The sequence below is a fragment of the Aotus nancymaae genome, unplaced genomic scaffold (assembly GCF_030222135.1).
Source record: "Aotus nancymaae isolate 86718 unplaced genomic scaffold, 86718_ANA_hifiasm-v0.15.2.pri h1tg000002l, whole genome shotgun sequence".
NCBI lineage: Eukaryota > Metazoa > Chordata > Mammalia > Primates > Aotidae > Aotus > Aotus nancymaae.
In genome coordinates this window covers 209,927-223,629 of record NW_026988413.1, presented here as the reverse complement: position 1 = coordinate 223,629, position 13,703 = coordinate 209,927, and the positions used below count along the sequence as shown (strand labels likewise).

The window sequence follows — 13,703 nt, the reverse complement described above, 5'->3', positions numbered from 1 at the left end:
CCTCACCATGCCTGCCTCTGGCTGTGCCCACAATCACACCTGATGCAGATGCTGCTCCTGACCCACCTCACCATGCCCGGCCTCTGGCTTCGCCCACAGTCCCACCCCATGCAGATGCTGCTCCTGATCCACCTCACCATGCCCGGCCTCTGGCTTCGCCCACAATCCCACCCCATGCAGATGCTGCTCCTGACCCACCTCACCATGCCCAGCCTCTGGCTTTGCCCACAATCCCACCCCATGCAGATACTGCTCCTGACCCACCTCACCATGCCCAGCCTCTGGCTTTGCCCACAATCCCACCCCATGCAGATACTGCTCCTGACCCACCTCACCATGCCCGGCCTCTGGCTTTGCCCACAATCCCACCCCATGCAGATGCTGCTCCTGACCCACCTCACCATGCCTGCCTCTGGCTGTGCCCACAATCCCACCCCATGCAGATGCTGCTCCTGATCCACCTCACCATGCCCGGCCTCTGGCTTTGCCCACAATCCCACCCCATGCAGATACTGCTCCTGACCCACCTCACCATGCCTGCCTCTGGCTGTGCCCACAATCCCACCCCATGCAGATACTGCTCCTGACCCACCTCACCATGCCTGCCTCTGGCTGTGCCCACAATCCCACCCCATGCAGATACTGCTCCTGACCCACCTCACCATGCCCAGCCTCTGGCTTTGCCCACAATCCCACCCCATGCAGATGCTGCTCCTGATCCACCTCACCATGCCCGGCCTCTGGCTTTGCCCACAATCCCACCCCATGCAGATACTGCTCCCGACCCACCTCACCATGCCTGCCTCTGACTGTGCCCACAATCACACCTGGAGGACATCACCAGCTGCAGGTTCTCACACGCTGCACCAGGACTGGCCTCTCTCTTTCTCTCCACATAGAGCGTGCCTCAGGTTTGGTTTATGGGACCGAACTGACAACCCAGCACCCTCTCTCTGTGATGCTGCTCTGTGGGCCCTCTGGCTGCCCTGTCCTCCGCTCTGCTCTCCTGCCCCTAACCTGGGCCTGGTCGTGTGGCCTTAACCTTATCACCGACGCTCAGGGCCATTCTCCTGGACAGACGCCTCCCTTCTGAAGCTACTCACAACCCTGCATATCCTTTAAGTACCTGGGATAGAATTCTGGCAGAGATGTGGGTTTTGGCTCACATAAAACCTGTTCAGCTAGACCCAGGCTGGAGTGCCCAGTGGGCTCCAGGAGCTCAGCCAGGCCCAAGGTTGAGCTGTGCAGTGCCTGAAGGTGGCTGTCCCTGCTGCTGCCAGGCACCCCGAGCTGCACTACTGTGAGGCTGCCGTGGCTGCCCCATACCCTAAAGCGCTGCTGTGCCCTCTGATGCGAGATGGATGCGTGCCCACCCACTGCCCAAATGCCCGGCAATGCCATTGAGAAGCGTCAGCGTGAAGGACAAAGTCCACTTTACAGTGTGCCATGGCACCCATCGGGTGTTTGGGCAGTTGGTGGCACGCAGCGGTCTCACATTGGCAGGGCGCACCGCCATCAGGTGCCAGGCAACTCCAGCGTCCTGCGACCCCCTTATCGTCTCTTCACAAACTGTCTCTACTCTGGGACCCCCTGCAGACCACACCCATCGGCATCTCCTCTTCCCAACTGCTAAGCTGTCGCCGTTAACCCTAAAACTGCTGGGACCATGTCATTCCCCAGCTCTAAAGCCTTAAGAGCTCCCATTTGTCTTCCAACAGACAGGGCGCCAGGTGCCCTTCCAGGGTGACCTTGAGGGTGCCACTGCAGTTCCTGCTTCTCCCCACAGAACTGAGCATGCCCCTGGGAGCACAGCCCTGCACGTGGACTTACGTTTGCATTAATTCTCCTCTTCCTCTCTCCTCTGCTGAGAGGCAGCATGCCTGCTGAACGTTCTTTGCTGTTTCTGCACTGCTCACATGTGGCCAGACGGATGGATGGTCGAGGGGATGCAGTGCAGACTGGGTGTGGCTGACCACCACAAGTGCTCCTGGAGCCACAGGCCGCCGGCCTCATTCCCAGGGCAGTGGTGGGATCAAAAGAACGAATGCGTCAAAAGAGATTGCAGGTCCGACCCCTTCCCGCTGTTTTCTGCACAGCTTGGAGGCTGCGCCTGGGTCCTGGGCACTCCTGGTGACCTTTCCGCTTTGCCCTCTGCTCTCCTGCTTGGAGCTCCACTCTGCTCCCTCCTGTTGTACCGAACCTGTCCTCGCCGCCCGGCCAAGGGAAGTCCTGTCCTCATGGCTTCCTTCTTATCCCCTTCCCTGGGACTCTTCATAATAATTCCAAACAGAGATTGGAGGCTCGGGGCTCATGCCGGCATCTCCAGCTTCTCCAGAGTTGGGAATGAACACTCAGGTCTCTACCACATGCTGACGGGTTTGGGAGAGTGTGATCCGTCTAAGCCGTGAGATGGTGGGGCTTCATGGTTTGCGTGCTTTTAAATCTGAAGGGACAGTAATTATTTAGTGATCGGGAAGTCACACATTTAACATCTGGATTCATAGTTGCAGCATTTAAACCATGACGGCTGTGCTTCTGAGGTGCCCTGCTCATGCATGGCTCTCTTAGACTTTCTCACATGGAACTGCACGCATCAGGCTGTGTAGCGCCCTGAATCTCGAAGGGAGAGCTTGGTCCCACCAGGTCTCATTGTTCTGTTTTCTATTTTAATAGTTTATTTTCCCTATTGCACCTTCAGTTCCCGGTGCTGAATAGCAGCTTAGAAAACATCCCGGTAACAACCTTGGGGCGCCCGCTTCACGGGCCTGTGGGGTGTCCTGGGAAGGGTCTGTTTCCACAGTTGGAACAAGTGGACCCCCCGCCGCCCTTGCCGCCTGCTCCTCTCTCCTCATTAAACCTTTAGAGAACACAAAGGAGGTGAGAGCCCTTTTTCTCTCCATCTTCCAAAGAACACTTTTCAGTATAAAAGGTGCCCTAAATCCTTTGTGATGTCGGCCCACAAGCAGCCTGCGCTGACACAAAGCAACGCCTCTGCCGGCCTCTGCCACCTGCAGACAGCACTTGGCCTCTGTGAGCTGCCAACTCCCGTCCTTAGCCGGGGTCCCAGGAACGGGGGTGACTTTCTGAACTGGCACGTGGACAGACATGCCAGGCGGCCCCTGGAGACGTAGGCAGCTGCGATGTGAGTGTGTCAGGCAGAGGCTCAGCTTTAAATCAGAGTTAAAGAAAAAACCTGCGAAGAAACTATTCAAGATATGTAAATGGAAGTGAGTGTTTCCTATGTGACCCACCCCACAGGAGGCTTGGTGAGGGGTGGGGGAGCCCTAGAGCGAACATCGTCCTGAGGCAAATGTGCGTGCCCTTTAACCTCTCCCCTTTCAGGAGCAAATGGTGAGGGAATACCCGGGTAAACACGGAACAACTCACACGCTCACCAGCAGGGATTCGATCCTACCAAGGCCAGGCTGTGGAACATCAGGCAGCGGTTAAATCTCAGGAGATGTGCACGTTCAGATGGGAAAGATGGACATGCGCTGTCTCAGCGGGAGAAAGACAGCTGCAGAACCTTGACACAATTTAACCTGATCCCCACGAAGAAACAGAAGAAAGGGTAGGAGGGAGATGGTTTGTCAGATGGAGGAAGGCACTGGGACCCTGCTTCGGGCGGGCAAGAGTTTTCCCCGGAGAGGGGAGAGGCAGGCACCCCTACACATACTTCCTGTATAATCTTTGCACAGAGTTTGAAGTTTTATAACTTTCCTGTATAATTTCTGTCATCTGAAAGCCTGAAAAAAAATAGCCAATTAAAAAGCTACCATTTGTGATGAGAAAGACCGAACCTATTCTTGTGGATGGCGGAGGGGCTTCTTCAGCGTGGCCCCTGGCCTGCACCTTCCACCTCCCATCAGGGCTGAGTCTCCTCCAGCAGCTGGAATATTTTCCCACCTCAGGCAAATGGGTACTAAGCCCCTCTGAGTCAGACAAAACTGACTCCCTGGATGGCCGTGTGCTCCCTGGAGGGCCATGTGCTCCCTGGACGGGTGTGTCCTCCCTGGAGGGGTATGTGCTCCCTGGAGGGGTATGTGCTCCCTGTAGGGGTGTGTCCTCCCTGGATGGCCGTGTGCTCCCTGGAGGGCCGTGTGCTTTCTGGAGGGGTATGTGCTGCTTGGAGGGGTGTGTGCTCCCTGGAGGGCCGTGTGCTTCCTGGAGGGGTGCATGCTCCCTGGAGGGGTGTGTGCTCCCTGGGGGGGGTGTGTCCTCCCTGGAGGGGTGTGTGCTCCCTGGAGGGATGTGTGTTCCCTGGAGGGGTCTGTGCTCCCTGCGGGGGTGTGCTCCCTGGAAGGGTATGTGCTCCCTGGAGGGGTGTGTGCTCCTTGGAGGGGTGTGTCCTCCCTGGAGGGGTATGTGCTCCCTGGAGGGGTGTGTGCTCCTTGGAGGGGTGTGTCCTCCCTGGAGGGGTGTGTGCTCCCTGGAGGGGTGTGTGTGCTCCCTGGGGGGTATGTGCTCCCTGGAGGGGTGTGTCCTCCCTGGAGGGGTGTGTGTTCCCTGGAGGGGTCTGTGCTCCCTGGGGGGGTGTGCTCCCTGGAAGGGTATGTGCTCCCTGGAGGGGTGTGTGCTCCCTGGAGGGCTGTGTGCCAAGCGCCTTCCCACCTGCTCTGCTCTTAGGAATGTCAGCAAGGGCTGGTTGGTCTGGCTCACTCTAGGTTTGACTCCTTGGGGACGTGGCTTTTAGCCATGTGCTGTATTCCTCCTGACAATGCAGCCATTTGGTGGAGCATGGAATTCATTAAAAATAGATTTTATTTGCCTGTAGCATAAATGTGACTAAGGCTCAGCACACACAGAGATTCACATATGTGTGTGCATACAGGCACAAACACGTGTACACTCCCCACATGCACAGACACACACACGTGTGCACCCCACCCCCATACATGTAGACACCCCCCACATGCATACAGACACCCATACACCCATACACACGTGCACACTCCCACCCCCACACACATGCAGCCACCCACATGCATGCAGACACCCATACACACATGTGCACACCCCCACACACATGCACTCATACACATATGCAGACACCTACACACATATGTGCACACCCCCACACATGCAGACAGCCGCCTACACGCATACACCCATACACACGTGCACACCCCACACACATGCAGCCACCCACACGCATGCAGACACCCATACACACATGTGCACACCCCACACACATGCAGCCACCCACACACATGCAGACACCCATACACACATGTGCACACCCCACACACATGCAGCCATCCACATGCATACAGACACCCATACACACGTGCACACCCCACACACATGCAGCCACCCACACGCATGCAGACACCCATACACACATGTGCACACTCCACACACATGCAGACACCCACACACAGGCGTGCACACCCAACCCCCCACACGCCCACACACGCATGTGGACTGTTTGAACGCACGCAAACATACACTCCTGCACTCAGTCCTGCTCTATTAACAGGTTTTTGGCTCTGCAGAGCTGACAGAGGCTGTGTCGGGCACGGTGAGACAAGGCTGGGTGTGCAGGGGCCTCCTATCCAGGGCGCTGCTCACCTGTCAGCTGCCAGATGGAGGTTCCCCAATGGCGATGCTCTGACAGGGGCCCGTGACTGTCTTGAGGGATGGGTGGCCATATCCAACATCCTCCGTGGTGCGCTGTGGCTGGTGGGACCCTGCTCACCCTCTCCCTCCCCATCCAGGCTCTGTTTTCATCTGAATGCAGCAGACACAGTGAACATGGCAAACGCGTCCTCTGTGCCCCAGGGCCTCAGGTCTGGTCAGAGCAAATTCTTAGCTTGCAGATGTGAAGTCAGATTTTATTGAAGTATTTACACAGCTCATTTCTGCCACGTGGAGGAGTCTGAGACATTCTACAGACGATTACAGTTAAAGACACCCGCTGACTGCTAGGTCCTGCATCCCCTGCTCACCAGGTATCTGCCAGGAACAGCGGGCAGCCTGCCCCTCTACCAGGCAGGAGGAACCGGTCCTCAGCTCTGCTGAACACTGTCCCCTGCGCATACCTGAAGACTGATGACCACCCACACCCAACCACCTGATGGTCAGCCACACAACCAGTGCCTCCGCGTCCCCTCTGGGTCACAGCTCAGCGTCCACACCTGGTCACTGACCCAACACCTTCAGTTACCACAAATCTTTGTTTCCCCAAAACTCTGAGTGGGTGGGGGATGCCCTCTTTGTCCTTCTTTTAAAGCCAGGCAAGGCTGGGGTTGGGTCTCCCAAACCCTACAGGGAGGAGCAGCAGAGGGGCGGGGTGGAGCCGATGGGCGGGACTGAACTTGGGGTCTGCAGCATCTAGCTGCCTCCCTCTCACTGCACTCCACACACTCCATCCTTTCCTGGCCACCTGCCCTGGGTCATTTGCTCCCCAACATCGGCCCCTGATGGAGCCTCTGCAGCCCCCAGAATTGGTGGGTTAGTTGTTCTCTAGATCTTCTGACTGCCTCACCTGCGTCTCCAAACTAACGTTGGGCTCATTCTCCCCACAGGTCCAGGGATGAGTCCATTGCAATAGAGTGGTATGGCCAGCATGGCCCGGGGCATGCAGGATGGGGCGTGACTGGTGTGGCCCAGAGCATATAGGATGGGATGTGGTTGGTGAGGCCCAGGGCATGCAGGATGGAGCGCTGACCGTCGGGGATTGAGGGGTCTCTGGACACTGCTGGTTTGCCATCCTAACAGCCCCTCTGTCCGGCCTCATTTTACTGGGGACGTGGGTTTTCCAAACCAAGGTGATGCTGTCAGGATGCCTGAGCTTCCCTGTGGCCGCCTCCCAGCATAGCTGTCTTGACCTTTGGCACCTCGCTCCAACTGGGGTCTGTGATGGCACCAAAGCATGGGAGAAAGATGTTCATTTGTAAGGGGAAAAGCAGGGTCAGATGCACTCAGAACAACCCAGCCCCACTGTCGAGGTAGCTGGGCTAGGAGTGAGTGGCCTGCTGAGGTCTGCCAGGCGCTGCGGGGACCACGGCATGTCACAGGCATGGAGACTGTGCCCAGATGTCCCTACCCTTCTGCAGCCAGCTCAGCAACATCCCCAGACACCATCTCCAAGTCTGCAGGTCACCCTTCGCCTGGAGGAACAACCACTAGGGCTGCCTAGCGCCAGCTCTGGGGAGGAGGGCTTGAAACAGTTGTATATGTTGTTAAAATAATTCTCCATTTGGACGGAAATGATTCTAAGATTATTTTTGTTAAAAAGATAATAGGTTTCTGGTTCCCACTCAGCTATATCTCGTGCCCCACCTGACCCCATCACCAGGGGCTGCAGGCCTGGCTGTGGCTGGCCTGAGGCTGAGTGCTGGGCTCTATGGCCCCCACAGGGTGGCAGGTGACCTCTCAAGGTAGAGCCAGGGCTGCTGAGGGGCCTCCCAACACCTACGTGGAGGGCACCCCTCCTTCATGACCTGCTCTATTGATCTGATGGTCTCCTCAGCCCACTTTCCATAGGGAGGCAGAACAGCCCTGTGGGGGCAGCTGTGCCGGGCCCTGTGGGAAGAGTTGGGTGGGGAAGGGCTCGGGCAGGCCAGGTGGGAACCCCAGGAGGGAGGGCGGGTTGCCCTCGCATTGATTTATCCTGGTCCTAATGTCAGGGGGGCCCTGACCGGCTTCCCTCTGTCCTGCAGACGAGGGGGCTGCCCTGTGGGACCTGGGAGGCCGTCCTGAAATGGCATGGACGTCACCTGTGGTCGCCCAGGCCCGTGCTGGGCCATGCAACTGCATTTCCACATTTCCTCCTTGGCTTCCCTATTCTCTTCGAAAATGGATCCAACTATATGGCTGAAACACATGCTGAACAAAATTATCTAAATGCTGGAGTTTAAATCGAGTCAATGACAACACGACCCCAGTTCCACATGTGGGGTTTGGTGGACAACCAGCTTGACCGCATGAGGACCGTGCTGACCTGCCCGACAGCGTGCCCGGGCTTCTGGAAGGAGGAAGCCAGCATCAGCCCGTGTCAGCCCCAGTACCATGGGCTCCCGCTGCGTCCGACAGGTGGGGGTCGGGCTAGATGACAGAGGTCTCTGTCTGCAGGAAGGACTGAGTGCGGGAGCCGCGGTGGAACTTCAGGGCGCCCTCTGAGCCATTGCGGGAGATGGAGGAGCCGCAGACCCTGTAATCTCGGCTGGAGGACGGGGTCGGGCACTGGCTTCGCCATTTTCGCTTCAGCTCGCACTGCACCTGGGGAGGTGAGGGCACCGGGAGCACCTGTGAGCCTGGGCAGGGGCGTGTGTGTGCTCTGAGGAGCACGGCCCACGAACCTCCAGCTTTCCCTCCTGCCTGACCCTATGTGGACGGTGGGGCTACATCTGTGTCCCCGTCAGATGGACAGAAACAGAAACGGCTTGGGGAAGAGATGCTGGAGGGAGTGGGAACTGAATGGCCAGGTGAGGGCCAGGGGGACGCTGCTCAGCTCCCGGCTGTCAACAGGGACTCATGAAATGCTGTGCAGCCCCAATCCCAATCCAAGCCCCCGCTTTCTGGGACTCACAAGCAACACGCTGACCGGGGGAAAAACAGATTATCTCTGTCTAGACCCGGCCGGGAGCTTTCCTGAGAGGCTCTGAGAGGACAGCAGTCAATGGTGCTCGGGGTGGACGGAAGGACGGGGGGTTTGGAAGCTGGGCCCAGAAAGTGGGCTTGCCTGTGTCGCTGTGGGCTCTGATGGGGACACAGAGAGTCGTGGGGGCCTGGGCAGTGGGACTGGCCCACGGAAGACAGGTGCATGTGGGGGCCACAGCCCGGGTTGGGCAGCATTTCAGGAACCAACTGAGTACCTGTGCCTGGTTCCAGGGCGGCCACGGACTTACCTCACTGTTCAGGAAACAGTAGAGGACGGCCACCACCAGGCCCTGCAATGAGAAGGGGTGGTCAGCCGGGACCCCCTTTGTTGTGGGGGGGGCTGCTGCCTCCACACCTACCTGGAATGACCCAAGGCACAGTTCAAACAGAATCTGGTATTTGGAGGAGATGCTGATGGGAAACACGGCAAACACCATGTAGTGGACGCCAAACAGCGGGATGAGCAGGAGCGTGGACTTGGCCAGCCTCCTGCACAGAAGGAGAGGAGCCGGCTCAGCTGCTGGACCTACGAGCCCGCTGCATGCCTGGCAGGGTCTTGCTCAGGACCGGGCAGCTGGGCGTGGGAGGGGTTCCGCACCCCCGTCTCCACCACCGGAGTCGCCGGCTAGCAGGAAAAGCCACCGCTCCTTTATGATGTTTACGTCTGAGGCCCCGTGCAGATCCAGCACTCAGGACCTGGGAACACGCATTCCAGAAAGTGTTCATTTCTCCCAAATTCCCTCACAACGACACATGCTGTGCCCCAGGGTTCATGGCTACCGGGACAAGATTCCTTGTGAGTGACCCACAGCCTGCAGGGGACCTGCCAGGGGGCAGGTGAGGGTGCCACATGGGACGAGAAGGCCAGCTTCCACCGTGGCCATGTGCTCCCGGGCCCATGGCTCGTAACAGCTGGGCTCCGTGGGAGCCAGGCTTTTCAGTCAGCAGCAGAGAACCCGCCTAATTCCCACTATTAACTCGTCTGAAGTTTGCTGGAAAAGAGGCCTCCCTGTGGCTGAGCTCCTGGCCCTGTCCAGGGAGACTTTGCTACTTCCGTGACCAGAGTTACACAGAAAGACCTCTCGTGGCCACATGGGTGTCTCGGCCTTTTCTGTTGTCCTGGACCGAGAACAGATTTTATTGTCCCCACTTAATTCTGTTTCCAAAATAAAAGCATCCATCTCCAAGTGTATTTAACAAACACTCCCAAAGATCCAATACGAAGGCACTAAACAAGAAACTACACAAGATTCTTAGGAAATCAAAGCTCCGCCTGAAGGCCAGGAACAATCTTGTTCCTGCTTCTCTGCCATTGCAGGCACCACCGGCCTCCCCCAAGCAGGGACAAGGTCACACTGCCATGCAGGGTCTGACATGGAATCCCATCCCTCATGTGGGCAGGCAGAGGTGCACACTCCCTGGATTTAGATGCCACATGGCAGAATTAGATTCTCTGGTTTACCAAACTCTCACGATACCTCTGGTGCCAGGCAGCAAATATCCGGCAAATATCGACTCCATTTGTGACATTATGATTTCCATTTTACAGATGAGGAAACTGAGGTACAGAGTGGCAAAGTGACTTCCCTCAGGCACCAGCAGTATCTGCACCCAGCTTTGGGGCTCTTGGTCATGCTCCTGCCTAACCGCCCCTCCCCAAATCCATCCTGTTTTCTAAGGCGGGACTAAAGGGAAATGCAGGCCAGGCACCCTCCTGGCCTGGGTAGCAGGGGTCCTGCCACAGAGCAGCTCTGAGCACAGCCGCCCTTCCAGCCCCAGTCAGTCTGGGCCTGAGGTGCCTTCTGGCTGGGCCAGCCACTTTCACACCAAGTTTAGTTTACACTTGAATTTTTGGATTTTACCTTTTCTTTATAAATGTTGATATAAATTTATGGAGTCTTTGCATTACTTTAGAGATTTCCCAGATCATCGTGAATTAGCTGGATGACTGGGGGTGAAAAGTCTGCCCTGTCTTCATCTACTGAAGGGCAGTCATGATGCCATGTCATGTAATCACACAGGGAGGAAACACATTCTGAATTATTAACTACAAGGCCTGGTATTAGGGCTGGCAGTGGACACATGGACATGGACCATGTGGTCTGAACGGGAAGACAGATTTAAATGTAAAATCAGCCGGGCGCGGTGGCTCACGCCTGTAATCCCAGCACTTTGGGAGGCCGAGGCGGGTGGATCACGAGGTCAAGAGATCGAGACCATCCTGGTCAACATGGTGAAACCCCGTCTCTACTAAACACAAAAAAATTAGCTGGGCATGGTGGTGCGTGCCTGTAGTCCCAGCTACTCCGGAGGCTGAGGCAGGAGAATTGCCTGAACCCAGGAGGCGGAGGTTGCGGTGAGCCGAGATAGCGCCATTGCACTCCAGCCTGGGTAGCAAGAGCAAAACTCCGTCTCAAAAAAAAAAAAAAGTAAAATCAAGATAATGTGTGGCCAAGGAGAAGACAGATTATATAACATGCAAGTGGGCGGAACTGAAGCCGGCTCACTACAGAGGACTTTCTCCTGGCCTTGAAATAAAAGAAAGGGTGGCAACATTCACAGTCACCAGGGAAATGCTGCCCAGGGCCTCTCTGAGCTTCGGGCAGGAGCAGAGCCCTGGGGCCCAGCCGCGAGGTGAGGCGTGGTGGAGGCGGAGGTGTAGTCACCATGGTTCCAAGGCCTTCCTGGCAGCGCTGGGGGGTTTCTGCACAGCATCCCCACCAGGGCGGCCAGGCCGGGGACACATACTCACTTGTACTGTGACTGGTCATTGCCGCTGACATCTGGTGACGTTAATTTCTGCAGCAAAATTCTTATGATACTGATGAAAAGGACAAAATTGACCTGCACAAAAGAGATAAAAAGTTTGTGAAACTGACTCACAGAGACCTAACTTCCCTGAAGTCCACCTGATTTCCACCCTCCCCTCCTCCCGCAGTCCCTCCCTCCTTCCTGGGAATTGCCTCCCTCAAGAGGTCCTTTTCTGGGATGGCTGAGTGGCACGGGTCATTTCTATTTAATAAAGGATGGGGGCCTGCTGTCTGCCCAGCTGTGCGACTGCACAGCTAATCCACATTTCAACAGGGGCTACTTACAATGATGGAGATTAAAATCGGTATTCGTATGACCCACCAGGGCACGCTGTGGTCATTTGTATCCCAGCAACTGTGAGACAGAGAGATGGGAAATCAGGATACCACCGACCACTCTCATAAGAGGGGTGCAGGAGAAAGGCCTGCTTCACACCTGCGCCTGCCTGGGGGACTGCCTGCCCTCCCAATGTGCCCGCTCCCCGCACTGTGGAAGCGTCACTTCTCTACACTGACAGATCGTAAAGGAGTCTGTCCCAGTGAGTGAGTGTGTTTCATTTTATGCATCTCAAAATGATAGTCTGCTTATAGGGAGGAGGGATCCAGGTGCGGTCCCAGAAGCCGGGACCAGGCAGGACAGTGCTGAAGCCCTCCTCTCTGAGCATGAATTCGTGTGTTGGCCCCATCCAGCCAACGTCATGAGCAAAGAACCTTCCTCCTGAAAATTAGCGTCCCTCCACCTCCCGAATGGTGTGCATGTGTGTGGCAAACGGTTCAAAGTGTCCTTAGAATGACTGAGGCAGGCGAGATGCCAGCTCTCCATCTCGTGGCACATGGGGTGTCTCCAGCAGGAAGCTGTGACCCCTGGCTGGTAAAATGCCTCAGTGATTCCCGCACAGGGTCCACGCCCTGTCCTGGGAGTCTGCAGCCCTCCCACAGAGCAGAATCTCCATCACAGGCCTGGGTACATGAGCTCCCTCGGAGGCTGAGGGCAGGAGTCTTCCAGCTGGTGCAGTCTCAGACCGGCCTGAAGAGGAACAAGGGGCCCAAGCCTGCAGCCGGCCGAAGGGGACCAAGTGGGGGCCAGTTCCCAAGGCCAGAAGTGCCCCTGCTGAGTCCTCCCAGGTCATCAGGTACAGAATCGCAGTGACTAGACTAGGTGGGTGTTTTAAACCACCACATTTTGGAGTGATTTGTTACTAGCAGTGGATAACTGATGCACACTGAGGCCCTTTATGAGGCAGGATGTTTGTGCTGGAGTCACGTGTGCTGGTATCTGGGCCATGGTCTCACTCAGGGTGAACACAGGGTGGAAGCGCTCCGGGCTGCGTGAGCCAAGACCAGCACTTAGGAAGTGCCAGGTGCCCTCAGCACCGTCACCTGACCGTCCACACTTCAAACAACCTGCAGGAAGTGCCGGGTGATCTCAGCACCGTCACCTGAACTTCCATACTTCAAACAACGTGCAGGAAGTGCCGGGTGATCTCAGCACCGTCACCTGAACTTCCATACTTCAAACAACATGCAGGAAGTGCCGGGTGATCTCAGCACCGTCACCTGAACTTCCACACTTCAAACAACGTGCAGGAAGCGCCGGGTGATCTCAGCACCGTCACCTGAACTTCTTCAACACTTCAAACAACGTGCAGGAAGTGCTGGGTGCCCTCAGCACCGTCACCTGAACTTCCACACTTCAAACAACCGGGTGATCTCACCACCGTCACCTGAACTTCCACACTTTAAACAACGTTCAGGAAGCGCCGGGTGATCTCAGCACCGTCACCTGAACTTCCACACTTCAAACAACGTGCAGGAAGCGCCGGGTGCCCCCAGCACCGTCACCTGAACTTCCACACTTTAAACAACGTGCAGGAAGCACCGGGTGATCTCAGCACCGTCACCTGAACTTCTTCCACACTTCAAACAACGTGCAGGAAGCGCCGGGTGCCCCCACCACCGTCACCTGAACTTCCACACTTCAAACAATGTGCAGGAAGCACCGGGTGCCCCCAGCACCGTCACCTGAACTTCCACACTTTAAACAACGTGCAGGAAGTGCTGGGTGCCCCCAGCACCGTCACCTGAACTTCCACACTTTAAACAACATGCAGGAAGCACCGGGTGATCTCAGCACCGTCACCTGAACTTCTTCCACACTTCAAACAACGTGCAGGAAGCGCCGGGTGCCCCCACCACCGTCACCTGAACTTCCACACTTCAAACAATGTGCAGGAAGCACCGGGTGCCCCCAGCACCGTCACCTGAACTTCCACACTTTAAACAACGTGC

At 56.6% G+C, this 13,703-nt stretch overlaps 1 protein-coding gene across 3 annotated transcripts in view; it reads right to left on the bottom strand.

Moving 5' to 3' along the window:
• Window positions 1-5,813: 5,813 nt before the first annotated feature.
• VIPR2 (vasoactive intestinal peptide receptor 2) overlaps window positions 5,814-13,703 on the bottom strand; it is a 99,718-nt gene continuing 91,828 nt past the window's right edge. For all 3 annotated transcript variants that reach the window (XM_064366458.1, XM_064366502.1, XM_064366423.1), the window contains 5 exons: window positions 11,700-11,769; window positions 11,357-11,448; window positions 8,964-9,093; window positions 8,853-8,894; window positions 5,814-8,223 (listed from right to left, as the gene is read on the bottom strand). In XM_064366458.1, coding sequence (XP_064222528.1) covers window positions 8,050-8,223; window positions 8,853-8,894; window positions 8,964-9,093; window positions 11,357-11,448; window positions 11,700-11,769 — 508 coding nt within the window. In that variant the 3' untranslated portion in view covers window positions 5,814-8,049. The remainder of the gene's footprint in view (window positions 8,224-8,852; window positions 8,895-8,963; window positions 9,094-11,356; window positions 11,449-11,699; window positions 11,770-13,703) is intronic.